Source organism: Trachinotus anak, unplaced genomic scaffold (genome assembly GCF_046630095.1).
Source record: "Trachinotus anak isolate AG129_WGS33_773 ecotype Australia unplaced genomic scaffold, CSIRO_AGI_Tana_v1 ptg000011l, whole genome shotgun sequence".
NCBI lineage: Eukaryota > Metazoa > Chordata > Actinopteri > Carangiformes > Carangidae > Trachinotus > Trachinotus anak.
In genome coordinates, this window is record NW_027273862.1 from 10,065,187 (window position 1) to 10,079,454 (window position 14,268).

The following is a 14,268-nucleotide window of genomic DNA, read 5'->3' on the forward strand; positions in this document are numbered from 1 at the left end:
TAGTACAATGCATCAATGGATAATCTGTATTTTAGTGTTGTAGTTGGTCAAGGTAGGACCAATTTTATAAATGTAGTTATTTTGAATCAGTGGTTCTCAACCTGGGGGATGCCCCCCCCCCCCCTTCAAAGGATCACAAGATAAATCTGAGAAGAAAAAAATAAGTTCTGCTGCACAAATTTATGCACGTTTTGGAATTTTCTCAAATCTTTCTCTCTGAGCGACAAACAGTCTTTTAAATGAAACCATATGAGAAGACTAGTGTAGAGGGGAAATGAGTCCGGTGCATAAACCAACTCTGTGCACCACAAAAGTGCGGGGTCTGCTGCAGGGGTAGAGGTTGCTCCTGAGAGCGGTGGTATTTGAGTGAGTGTGTGTGAGTGAGTGAGTGCGTGTGTGTGTTGTTAGGTGTGAGAGTGTGTTGTTAGGTGTGTGTGTGTGTGTGTGTGTTGTTAGGTGTGGGTGGGGGCTGGGGGCCCTGATCTGCTCCGGGAGCCTCCTCATGACTAGAAGCGGGGTCGCTGCTCGGAGTCTCTGTCCGAGGTGCTGATCACGTGACCGCGCTCCCTGCCTCCGCGAGAGCAGGGTGCTCTGCGCGCGTGCGCGCGTGCGTACAGGCCACGCACGCGGACACTTCAGTCCTCATCATCGGGGCTCGTGAGGAAGGTCTGTGGAGCTCGCGGCGTGGACCCGGGGCAGCTGAACGCGTGTCCGTGGCTCTCTCGTTTCTTCTTCTTCTTCTTCTTTCTTCTTCTCTGTCGCCGTTTGCAAACATTTAGCGTGGCAGCTGCGGACGGGCACGCAGGAGTGGGCTGCTGCCCACCAGGTCTGGCTGTGTTTCGGAGCCGCTGAGGAGAAGAACATGTAAGAACCCGCAAGCGTCCCCGCAGATCGTCTCGGATTCGCAGCCAACATGCAGAAAGGGATGAGACTCAATGACGGCCACATCACCTATCTGGCTCTTTTGGCGAAGAAGGACGGGACGAGGCGAGGTTGCCTAAGTAAGAAAAGCTCAGACAACACGAAATGGCATTCAAAGTGGTTCGCTTTGTTGCAGAATATGCTGTTTTATTTCGAAAACGACTCCAGCTCACGCCCCTCCGGACTGTACCTGTTGGAGGGATGTGTTTGTGACAGGGCACCGTCGCCGAAGCCATCTCTGTCCGCGAAGGAATGCTTAGAGAAGCAGGTAAGATGCTGATCAGCCGGGGGGCTCCCTTCAGTCTGACTGGCTGACGCCGTCAAGGTAACCCGTCTGTCGGAGCGGACGCGCTCATCACAGCCGCTTGTTGTCTTTCTCTTGACGGAGAAACTTGCTGTTATCAACCCGACTCTGGGTTTTACAACAATAAGGGGAACAGGCATTTTGTAGACGCTGCAAAATATAAACGACACAGTTGCTGTTTTTTTGTTGTTGTTGTTGTTGTTGTTGTTGTTGTTGTTTTCAAATCCCAACATCTATTTATCATGTAAACAATTTCCCAGAGATGCTTTTGCATTATAGTTCACTTGACGCTCAGTGTTACGTAATGGCGTCACCCTAAGCGATTGATTGTCTCGATTCTGCACTAAAACAGCCTCCCAGCCTTCCTTCCGAGGTAACTCATCAAATGCAAGAAATCCCAGAAACGCACTGGTTCAAAGTTTGCGGGATTAATGCGATTCCTTGTGCAAACTTTGCAAACACAGGGGCTGTACTCTCCCTGCCTCCGGTACTCTTCTCGTCATCAACATCACATTTGTTGCATCACATTTATAGCCGTCAGACGCTCTCATTTTTAGACATCGCAAACGTTCAGAGATTGCAGCACATACGAGGGGAGTAAACTTCAACTGCATCCAAACTTTGCAGGTTGCCATCTTGCGGAGGAGAGCTGCCCCTTCCCTGTCGTTTTGACGTATTGATTTAATTCCTTGTCTTGATATTAATAGCATCCTACCTTGGCAACTGCGTCTCCCCGGTTTATAGCGGCTTGGTTCATTTGATAGCTCTCTCATTATCACGGGGTTGTTAACGACAGCCATGAATGAAAACCAAACGATGTCTCAGGCACGCTTTTGTTTCTCAGTACATCCCCCATTCGTTTGAATTCCTCGGGAGTTTAGTGCCATGGATTAACATGTGTTAGGGCTGTTTTTTTGTTTTTTTTTTAATGCAAGCGTTACAGTCAGAAATAACCTCAGCAGAGGGATGGTTGCCTCTAGTGAAACAGTTTTGAGAGGTAAGGAAGGCTGCTGCTGGGAGAAATAAACCTTATGGAATAAAAGCATTTAAGAGCCAGAGAAGTGGTCAAGCTGCTGTGAGCTATGACTGCAGTCACCTCCTGAAATCTGCTCTGCCAGCTGCAGTCTGTTCTGCTTTCCCTGCAGCAGAGATGCTAAAGAAATGGAGTCAGAACTGCGAGTGATGGGTCATTACTGACTGTAATCTTTGTTTAGGTTGACAGTTTTTTCCCCCACTGTCATTAACATGTTAAATATAGTAGTTGCACCAGTGGATGGGTGTGAAAGTTTACAATAGATTGCTGGAAAACCTGGACTTTAGCCTTTGCTGACATGTTGCACTTTTATTTTGTAGGTTGCTACAACAAATTAAAGGCACTCAAGTTTCATTTTGAAGAATCGAACGCAACAAGTTTGCATTATAAATTTGGGGTATTTTGTCTTTTTTCCTTACATAAATATACATTTGGATATTTTAGTCATGCAAGAAACGTCCCTGACTATCATGACTGGGATTTTAAACCTCAGGCCACCAGGAAGACCCATGGTGTGTTTTTCAGATCATGGAGTGGGGAAAAAAACGAAGAAGAAACAATTATGGGTGTCTATTATTGAGGGCTCACAGGTGTTTTGACCAGGTTTTTGTTCCAACAGATGTTTAAAATAACTCCAGTGTAAGTTTAAGTTGATGGATCAGCTCACACATTTGGACAAATATGATTTGGGTAATTAAAAAATGACTACGTTTCAAAACTCATGAATAAACAGTAAGGGAGGAAAAGATTACAGTAGATAACTAGAGCAACAATTGTTTACTTTCAATCCCCAAAACAAATCAGTCCATACTAATGCTGTCATATATGTCCCATCTACTATGTTAGTTAACTGTGTATCATGCTTTGACAGTTCACTGTGTCTTACCTTAGGTTGTCTGCTTATGAGTGGGTTTAGAACTGTAACCCTGATTTATAATATTTGTGTTTGACTGTAGGTCTACAACCTCTAAGGAGGAATTGTCAATTGACAAATAAAGGATAGACGCAGGCTAAATCTTCTGCAGTGGCACGTACAGTTACGCTCTATGTTCCTGTTCCCGTCCACTGAACCAGGTGTCGCTGTCCGTTGTGCTGAACTCTGCTGTATGTCACGCTCTTCAAACGCTTGCCCTCTGCTCTTTGTTGGCCGAGCCGTCAGGATTAGCGTCCGTGTCACCAAGAGGGCGCTATGCAGATGTGCCAGCAGAGCTCAGACAATTCCAAACAAATAAATGAATGCATGTAAAAACAAAAATGAATTTATTTTAGTCCCCTCCATGAGATTTTTATCCAGTTATTAAAATGTAGGGTTTGGAGTTACAGTCCTCTTAAGAAAACCAAACAGCACTGGTTGTTTGTTCAGAAATGTGACAATGTCTTGTGGTGAGGTGGAGTTTGACTGCCCACCAGGTAGCAAAGGAGTCTTTTTTTCTTCTTTAACCAAGTAGTTAAAGTAGCAGATCATAAAAAGCCCACGTCCATCGTAAGGGTTGTTTTGGAAAGCACTGACAAAGAACCTACTTTTTGTGCCCAGTTGTTGGTCACTCTCATGGCTTAAACTGTTCAACTTTGTCCACTGCCAAGCCCGCTATGTCAAGACAAGAAGCCTGCTCTATTCTGGGGATGAAATATGGACTGAGTTACATCTACTCTGACGGATGTTCATGTGGACTGCTCCAGTGAATTTATTTCAACAGTGAATTAAATGAATTTGAAAGCCTTCAATTAGCATAACACAGTCTTCTGTTCAGCACGTGCCCCTTTACATAATATGTGTCAGGAGTCTCTCAGTTTTATGTTATTTGTGTGGTGGTGTTCTTTTTCTGCACGAACGCAAGTGTGCAGTCAATCACCTGCCGAGAGTGTGCCTGTCTGTGTGCGTGTCCACATCTGTACATCTTGTGGGCCTCTGTGCGTGCCTGGAAGTCTATATTTGCCTTGCTGTGTCCTCCTGCATACGCCACGCCACTGTTGATCTATAAAACCGAGCAGCTCCACTGAGAAGGTGAGATGAGGACAGAAAGAGTAATCAATGCTGCAGGTGTCCGAGGGCATTCTGATTTCCTTTTCACTTTTCCCCACTCTGGCAAAAACAAAGACCGACACCTGAGTCGATGAGCAGTCTGCAGAGGTCGTCCGAGGCGATGCTACTGTACATTTCTGACATTAAAACTGTTACATATGCAGATTGCAGCAGATTCCAGATTCCTGTTCAGCGTGTGTGCATTGTGTGTGCATGTACCGTATGTCTATGTGTGTCAGAGCTGCGAGAGGAATGGCCGGGCGAGCACTGGATCTTATCTGTGTGTGACAGGGAGAGGGACAATGCAGCGAATAGATGCCAAGCCAACTGCCACCTTGCAGGGCGACAGCGCTTTTTATAGCCCTCACTCCTCAAAAAGGCAAAAGATCTTTCTCCCCACCTCTCTCTCCGTCTGTCTCTCCTTTCTCATTGTATTCTTTAGAGTGCTCTACTTTTTAAATGTTCTTATTCCCCATTTAGAAGGCGAGCTACGTTTAAGCCCCCAGTTACTATGGCAACCCCTATTTGCATCTGAAAAAGTGCATTTGAAGGGGCCAACAAAATGTGCAACAACATGCCGGTATTATGCTTCACTAAGCAAGTCAAGCAAATATGGGCATATGAGAAATGTGTGTAGTCCGGGGGTGGAGGTGGTGGTGGTGGTGGTGGGGGGTGGGGGGGTGGGGGATTATATATTTAGAAATATTAAACAAATTAATAAATAAAGCAATGCATAAGAAGTGGACTTTTCACCCATTACTCCAAATATATTTCCAACAGTTTTGACATGCGTAGATTAATATATTTTTACTATTTAATTACGGGTATTTCATTTTTACACAAAGCCATTAGGTCACATACCATTAGGTGTGTGACCCTTGTATTTTTTTGTGTTTGGCATTGGCTTTACTTCATTATAAATTGTATATACTGTATATATGATTATTAAATAAATATTTCTTGTTGTTTTATTCTTTTTTCTTTGTTTTTTTCTTTGTTTTTCTCCTAATGTGTAAGTAGTGAAGTGGTAACTCTTCCTATTGCCATGGACTGAAATATTTCATGATTTAGATGTTATATTGGTCACTCAAGAGAAATGGCATTACTTATTTTTGGGGTCAGTTAGACCCCAGAAGAGGTCTCGCTCTCTGTTACACCTCTCAAGAACAAACTGTTATAAAACTATTTGGGGATCTGTAAAGGAGAGTGATGTGAAAGAATAGATACAGAGAACATAAACAATTCCATTGTATTTAAGCGTGTTTTACAACTGGAGGCTAAACAGAAGTTACGCATCATTTTCTAAAGCAGACTTCTGAAGCACGGCATCAGTTCAAAGTCATGTTCATCGGCAAGTCTCATAAAATCAGAAAAAGTTATCAGGTGTCTGTACTTCTTTTAAAACTTTTGGAAAAACCAAAAATTTTTAATGGTTTCAATAGTAATAAAGTAAAAAAGCCCACCCAAAAAATTTATAATTTATTAAAAAAAAAAATTAATCAAAGAAGTTTTTGGAGATAAACTTTGAAGTTTCGTAATTGAAAGTCACCTTTATCCGTTATCACTAATAAATGTGTTTACTCTTTTCACATTTTCTCTGTTCCAGATGAAATTCAATGGTTTTTGTTCACAGATTTTAAACAAGGATTTACTACAGGCTACGTTGTCTCACTTACCGACAGCTAATGTCTCTGTGGCAAAAAATGTAGTGACGTGGAGCTAAATATAGCTGCCTAAAAGGCTTGACACACCAGCTCACAGGAAGCGCGAGATGAGAAGCACATTATTGACAAAGGCCCGTTCTGCTGCTCATCAGGAAATATGGAACATTACTCCCCTTCACAAATGATTTGCTCTTGGCATTTGGGAGGGATAAAAAAAATCCAATATATTGGATTTGTGGGGGTCTATTTACAATGCATCAGTGTTATATAATTTGATGCGTTTCTACCACAAATAGTCTTTCTGTACTATTATTGCAATGACCACCAATTTGTTGATTTGAGGATTTGATCTGATAAGCCCATTAGAAAACAATTCCACATGCATTTGCCATAATCGCCATAAGTGAACCTCCAAGGCTGTAGAGTCACTGGAGATAATTGGAGAGCGAGTAAAAAGCAGTAAGGTCCCTGGTGTGTTAATGTCACTAAAATGCAGCAAAAATCACTGGGATGTAGGTAAACAAAACTAAACACAACATGGCGTCATTTGAGAGGCTTCCGCCAAAGTCTATCAGGTTACAGACAGAAGGCACATAGGCTTTATAATGAATCTCTCCAGACTTTTCCCTCAGGATCTCTCTCTCCCACTCATTCACACACATGGGCATGCATGTGTGTACATATGCATAAAACTTCAGTTTCAACAAAATCGAAGTTAAAGAAAAAGACAGATTTTCCTATACCTTTCAAAGGCTTTAATATATTACAATTGATTCATTATCTGCTGAACAAATATTTGACTGTCTGTCTCTGTTGTTTTTCCAGTATTATTTTACTGTCACGTTCAATCATGACAACCAGAAGGCTTTGGAGCTGCGCACAGAGGACGTCAAGGACTGTGATGAGTGGGTGGCTGCTATCACACAGGCCAGGTACCTCTCACACATGACCTCTGACCTACATACACACATTCAGCTGAGAATGGTTTTGTTGAGAATTTGTGTGTGTGTGTGTGTGTGTGTGTCAGTTATAGTACCATTAACTTCTTACAGACTGATATTTGAAAAATAAATATACAGCATAACTTGAATCCTAAATAACACTACAGCAGGTCTGTGAGGCTGTAACTAGGCACAGCAGTACTTTGAGCAAAATGCTAACATCAGCATGCTAACATACTCACAACGGAAATGTTCATGTGCTGATGTTTAGGTATAATGTCTACCATTTCAGTTTACCAAATTAGCGTGCTAACATTTACTAAACAAAAAGTATTTGGCCATAAACCAAAGCAGTGAACAAATTAATCTGACCTGATCTGAGATAGGGAATCACCACAGTCGTAATGATTCACGTCTATGGAATCATGAAATTTTATGGTAATTTTTCCAATATTTGCCAAGATTTTTCTTTCTGTGGTGGGCATTGGTGCCTTGGTGGAAGTTTGTACAAAACAAACATCAACCATTCTGCTCCACTGCAAAATTATCCATCATGACTTTCCCGCCAATGCAGGAATCCCACTAGACACATGTTGTAAAGGTCAAAGAGCCATTTTATCCAATGGTACTCAAACTTGTGCTATTGGTGTGAAAGCCTTCTGCGACACAGTACTGACTCTTATATGATTCCCTCCACTGGATTATTACATGGGTAATTACTGTTCATAAAACTATTGTCTAAAGAAATACAATAAACACATTATTATTAAATGTGATGTATGGAGTCCTGAGATGTATAATGAGCAAAAAAGCCCTTTAAGATTCAGAGACAAAAGAGGGTCATGAAAGACAAGCAGTACAATCATTCAAAATGTCAGCAGTGTGCATTTGTATGGTGAAAGGTCAATTGATTGCACTCATTGAAGATTACATTGATTAGTACTCAGTCAAGGCTGCAGGAGTAAGTTGGCCTGTAAGCATGTAATACACAGCAGGGCAATATTTGCTGACTGTCATTTAGCTTTTTTTGAGGTTTCTGGATATCTGGATCATTGCCATAGTCTAATGGTTTGAATTTATTTCTTTATTTCTCTTTCTTATTTCAGCACATTTCCAGTTTAACAAGATGTTTTCCATTTTTGTGTCCGTTGTTAAACTGAAGCCCCCATGCACTGAGCAGCCCCCGCTTGTCAGGAGACATCCGGATTCAAAATACTTTGTGGCCTGATTTACATGAGCTTGAAGGAGTCGGCTGCATTGATTTTAAACCTCGCTTGGCACACGCACAAAGTGTTGAACTGGCTAATGTATAGAATTATTTCTCATGCAGAAGCAGCATTTACACATGGTTTTCTAAGCTTACAAGTATTCGAAGAATTGGTAGCATAAGTGCCTGTGCTGTGTGGAAGGTCTGTGGTTCAAACATATGCTGATCAGAGGTCTGCTTGTGCTTTGATAAGTCTATGGAGAGCCCATGAAACATCTGTTAATGAGGTCCTTGCAATGCTTGTGTGTGTGTGTCTGTATAGTTACAGGAACCTGGCGACAGAGCATGAGACCCTCATGCAGAAGTACCTCCATCTACTCCAAATCGTGGAGACAGAGAAAACGGTTGCCAAGCAACTTCGACAACAGATAGAGGATGGGGAAATCGAGATTGAGCGACTAAAATCAGAGGTAACTTGCTTTGTAATTTCATGCTAGTTACACCTGTTTGTGTGTGTGTGTGTGTGTGTGTGTGTGTGTGTGTGTGTTTTGTCTTATTGTGTGGTGCACAGTGGAGACAGAGAGAGAAAAGATAAAGTGAAAGTAGACAGGCACAGAGGCTAAAAACAGAAAGGGGGAACAGGACAACGGTCAGAACCACAATGTTGTGAGGTCATGGTAAGCATCGAGATGTCCATGTCAGAAACGCTGCAATACTGTTCACTGCTTTGTATCCTAATTATTCAGTCTAAACTAGATCAAATGCATCTCTCTTTAATGTGCTAATGGCTCCAATAGCTCCAATTGAATTGAATGTTTTCAATATGCATGAATCAGCATCTATTGTACCTGATACTGCAGTCTGTACCAGAGCATGATAATCGACTGTCTCACTTTCTATGCTAAAATGTGTCATAGTAATGGATTTTGGTTGGTTTTGTTTAATTTCAGTCCTTTATTGAAAGCTGCTTTTTTTTTCAAATCTGTTCTTATTCACTGCCCAAATGCATATGTCATTCTAATGGGAGTAAATGAAACAGGTTTGAATAAAACAAAGTAGGAACCATTTTGATGCGGCTCCTACAGTTTATTCATATATACTTTCTTTGATACCAGCTAATGGATGGTAGCAAAGTTGAACAAAAAGAAATTTAAAAATAGTGAATAAAACATGCGTAATCATAATAAAAACACACAGTGGAGTGAGAGACCAAGTTCATGAGAAGGATTTTAGCTGCACAGAGTATAAGGTACTCGCCACCTACTGAATAAATGCATTACTGGTTTTTGTGTTGAATTTCAGATTGCTGGACTGCTCAAGGACAATGAGAAGATCCAGTCAAATCCAGAGGTGCCACCCAGTGAGGATGACACGGAGATCAAGAAGATCAAAAAGGTGATATGTGACTGCTTTTGAAAAGAGAAAGCCTAACTGCATTTGTGTGCAGTTTTCTTGATCAAGAAAAAACAAAGCAATTCAAACAGGAAGACCAAGTAGGAAAAGGGAGAGGAGAGAGGGTTTGGCTGAGTGTGAACTGTTATATCATATCAGGGATACGTATGGTTTTTAAACACTACATCATCTCTGGGAACGTGCAGATTTTATTTTTAACCATCATTTATTCAGAGAAGCTTCACACTCACATTCATGGCAGGGTGCTTCTTATCCACTACTACCGACGGCTGGTCCTGTCTTCAGTTCCACTGGCAGCTGCCTGCTCTTAAATAAACCTGGGGAGTTTGGAAAGTGACAAACCTACAGCTAATTCTCACTCAATTCTGTAAGAGAGCATTTTAGTGCCTTTCAGCTCATTGTTTTGTTTTTTTTCTGGCTGACAATTTTACTGTTTTGGTTCCTTCTCAGTGCTCTCATTGGCAATATACAACAGCAACAGGCAGCTGCTCTCACACAGCCAGTGACAAACAGAAGTCAGACAAAGTTAGTGACTAGCTAGCTGGTGGAACATTTAGCAACTAAATGAGTGTATTTCCCTCATGAGTTGGTGAAGACCAAAACATAGCTGAAAGGAGAGTGAATATTGAATTTACAGAAGAGACTTGATTCAATATAAATGCTAATGTCTGCAGGATGTGTAAACAGGCAACTGTTTCCTACATTCTCCATTGCAGCTTTTTAATGTTATGTGTTATTGTTGTGTTTAAAGTTTATTATGATGCCCCCAAGTGGCCAAAAATAAAGTCAAACACTCCTAATTCTTTATCAGCCGTTAATGCTGTGGTGCTCCAAACCAGAGCTAGCTTAAGCTGTTTGTAGCAGTGACAAACAAAATATGGTGCATTTGTGCATTCCTGGCTCTTTACCTTGTAAAGTTGGAAATCAGTTTACTGCCACGATTATCTACATCTTGAAGTGGCTTTTTCATTGTTCCACATTATACAACATTGAACATATGAAGGTAAACAATGATAGTTGTCTCACATCTGGGATATGTAACTCTATTGAATAAATTTTTCCAGACCCAGTTTTGATTGTAATACTGTTTATTGTCACATGATGACATCAGTTGTTAACATATGATTGTCATTCTATAATCAGGTATCAAAGAAGGTCAAGTTAGGTATCAGATTTTTCCAAACCTTGTAGGATAAGTTAAAGGACCAAATACTCCTTTTTTGTTTATTATTCACTAAGACCCTTTGAAAACCCATCGCATTACCTCAGGAATGTACAGTCACAAATGTATGGCGGTGCATACACACACAAACATATGTAGCTTAACTTGTATGTTTTGTATATCACAGGTCCAGAGCTTCCTGCGAGGTTGGATTTGCCGCAGGAAGTGGAAGACCATCATCCAGGACTACATTCGTTCACCCCACGCTGAGAGCATGAGGAAGAGGAACCAGGTGGTGTTTAGCATGCTGGAGGCCGAGGCCGAATATGTCCAGCAGCTCCACATCCTGGTCAACAACTTCCTGCGGCCGCTCCGCATGGCTGCCAGCTCCAAGAAGCCGCCCATCACCCATGATGATGTCAGCAGCATCTTCCTTAACAGGTGGCTGGTGGTGAGACTGGTTGTGATAGTGATTTGACAGTCACAGCGGGAGCTGCCAGGATTTATGAACAAAAACTAATAGCCGCCATTTCGCTTATTTGTTTTATCAGTGAGACCATCATGTTCCTCCACCAAATCTTCTACCAGGGTCTGAAGGCCAGGATAGCCAGCTGGCCGACACTGGTTCTGGGTAAGAGGCACAGAGACGACCCCACAGTCACCCACACAGATCATTAGCCTTGTCTTTGCTGGGATTGTTCAAATCACACAAAAATTTAAGATATTCGCAGTTAAATTATTGTAGGTTTATGAGATACTTACTTACGTCATCAACCCTTGTACCCTGTACAAGGGTTGGTTTTGGCACTCACAGCATCTAAAAATGATATTTGAGAAAACTAACAGCAATTCCTTTTCCAGAAACAATGTCCTTCTTACTCACATAATTCACCCAGGAAACACTAATAGCTAAGAACTCACTAATATACAACCTGTTTCATTTTTAAATTAAAATACAGAGCAACTCCTGGTGTTTGCAGGGAGTTTTACAAATATAGAGCAACTGACTTGTTTTCATTGAGAAATGTGGAAGAAGAATTGTAAACAAACATTTGTTTTTATCTCTTATTCGCTGTTTGTTTGTGTCTCTATGGGCTATATTCATTAGATAAAATGTTTCATGATTATACAATGAAATATACTGTTTGTATGAGTTAAAGAAAACATACTGTACATATTCTGCTTCACTTTACAGCTGACTTGTTCGACATCCTGTTGCCCATGCTGAACATCTACCAGGAGTTTGTGAGGAACCACCAATACAGCCTGCAGATCCTGGCCCACTGCAAGCAGAACCGAGACTTCGACAAGCTGCTGAAGCAGTACGAGGCTAAGCCTGACTGTGAGGAAAGGACGCTGGAGACCTTCCTGACTTACCCCATGTTTCAAGTAAGATTCCTGGGATACAGTGTTGAGTATTCTGTCAACTTTTCCAAGGTACTGACGTGAGTGTGCTTAATGTGGTTTGCCCTGATACAACAACGGTGGCAGTTCAAAGTTTCTCATGTCTGACTTTGAATTTTATCACAGTTAAACCAACAAGTGTAATGTTTTGAAACACTAAAAAATACCTCCACGTTTTCTCAAAATCACACACGGCTCTCTGACATATCATTTTTGAGTTGGACCTCTACAATAGTGCTTCATTAGGCTAATCAGCTTCATTTGTACGGATAGTTGTATTCATTAATTGTCGGTGAGATTTATGCAGCTGGATTTAGGGTCTTTGAAAGTTCTCATAAGATTTAACACCCCTTCTGGTTTGATCTAAACTGGATCAATAGCTCCTGGAAGATGGCATTTGGGTATAAAATGCTGACTGTTAATTGTGGGTCAGGGCAGCAGGTGTACAATTAAACACCACAGTACATCTAAGCAGCATCTTTACAACTTCAAACTTCTTAACTCCAACAATCTTAAACACATTAGTAATGCAATAAAAAAATGTGAGCCATCATTATAATGCCTCTACTAGGCAATCAGTGTATTTTTAAGTGAATGAAATGAAAAAAAAACCAAAAAAAAAAAACAGTATTTTAGTGCAACATTCCACCAAGTCTTTAAAAATGGATCCTTGTGAGATATAACCTTAGATATCATCTGTTAGACGGAACAACTTCTCCACAGTAGAAGCAATTTTGTACAACAATTCAATGTTCAAGTTAGGGCTGAGGTTTTCAGAGCTGCATTACAAGACATACATTTTGATGGAAATATAAAGTTTTATTGAATATTTATTGAACATAGTCTCGTGTGAAAGTGGATTATTAGCTTTCTGTTAAAAGAGACAATCAAAGTCATAGTTAATGCAACACATTTGTATTGATTTCAAAGAAGATCTTTCAGCCTTTCAGGCAAACCGTAGACAGGCCTCGTGACCAACTAATTACCAGTCCATGGTCATCAGAGTTAAATGCCTTTAAAAAGCTTTGAATCTCTTGACTTGAAGTTTGAAGTGTATATTTTAACACAAAAAGTGTTTCAAGCATATCACCCTCCCTCTATGTCTCTCTCTCAGATCCCTCGTTACATCCTGACGTTGCATGAGTTGCTGGCTCACACACCCCATGAGCATGTGGAGAGAAACAGTTTGGACTATGCCAAGTCAAAACTGGAGGAACTTTCCAGGTAGATCCTTTATCAGTCGGTCAAGCAATTGAAAATGTGTTGTTTGTACTGTATGTTACAACTCGGTGAGCTTAACTGGATCCAGAGCTCTGTAGGACTTATATTGTACATTTAAGTTCATTTTGCATTGTTTTTCGTCATATCACAGCGCGCTAACACTAAACATGTGGTTCGAGACACTCTCTGTTCTGGTTTACAAAACTGATCCAAGCTAACTCTGTAGCCCAGTGAATTGTATGTTTTAGTGCATGTAATTGAATCATCTGCAATAAAACATATCATTAAAGCATGCACAGGACACAGGGCTACTCTACTGTTTTTTTGTCGTCAGGTCTCTTAGATCAGGTGAAGTGAACATGGACCAGAGTCACAGACAGTTGGTGATACTCTATTAGCAATAAAGCTTTAACTGTGAAGTACTTGAATCAGTGAATGTTTTCTGTCCTTTCAGAATCATGCATGATGAGGTGAGTGAGACGGAGAACATCAGGAAGAACTTGGCTATTGAGCGGATGATTGTGGAGGGTTGTGAAGTGTTGCTGGACACCAGCCAGACATTTGTTAGGCAAGGTAAGTTTGTATCATTAAAACACTGGCAGTGAAAAGATTAGCAAATAAGGGTTAAGCACAAAACGTAGATAATTAATTGAAGTGTTTAATTTGTCTGGTGGAGGACGCACCACCTGAACACACAATAACTAAAGAAAGGTCATTTAATGTAACTTACAAACTACAAAGCTGTGAATTGCATCATTAAAGTGAATTCATCTGATATTGTGAGAAAGTCAATATACAAACTGTTGCACAAGGTTATAGGATGTCTTACAAAGTTAAAACACAAATGTACAAATGTGTACTCCAATCCATAAAACTGGAGAGCAACCATGCCTTTATACTTAATTTCATAATCTTACACAGCAGGTTTAAATGTGTAAAACAGTATGTTATGATTATACTGACAGAAACAGGGAT

At 40.9% G+C, this 14,268-nt stretch overlaps 1 protein-coding gene across 1 annotated transcript in view; it reads left to right on the forward strand.

Annotated features, from left to right (window-relative positions):
* The first annotated feature begins 529 nt into the window (after positions 1 to 529).
* Positions 530 to 14,268, forward strand: part of LOC139627558 (ras-specific guanine nucleotide-releasing factor 1-like) — a 28,543-nt gene continuing 14,804 nt past the window's right edge. The window contains exons 1-9 of the mRNA XM_071488416.1: positions 530 to 1,189; positions 6,771 to 6,877; positions 8,416 to 8,563; positions 9,396 to 9,488; positions 10,856 to 11,109; positions 11,220 to 11,299; positions 11,864 to 12,057; positions 13,187 to 13,296; positions 13,748 to 13,866. Of these exons, the coding sequence (XP_071344517.1) occupies positions 914 to 1,189; positions 6,771 to 6,877; positions 8,416 to 8,563; positions 9,396 to 9,488; positions 10,856 to 11,109; positions 11,220 to 11,299; positions 11,864 to 12,057; positions 13,187 to 13,296; positions 13,748 to 13,866 (1,381 nt within the window). The 5' untranslated portion in view covers positions 530 to 913. The remainder of the gene's footprint in view (positions 1,190 to 6,770; positions 6,878 to 8,415; positions 8,564 to 9,395; positions 9,489 to 10,855; positions 11,110 to 11,219; positions 11,300 to 11,863; positions 12,058 to 13,186; positions 13,297 to 13,747; positions 13,867 to 14,268) is intronic.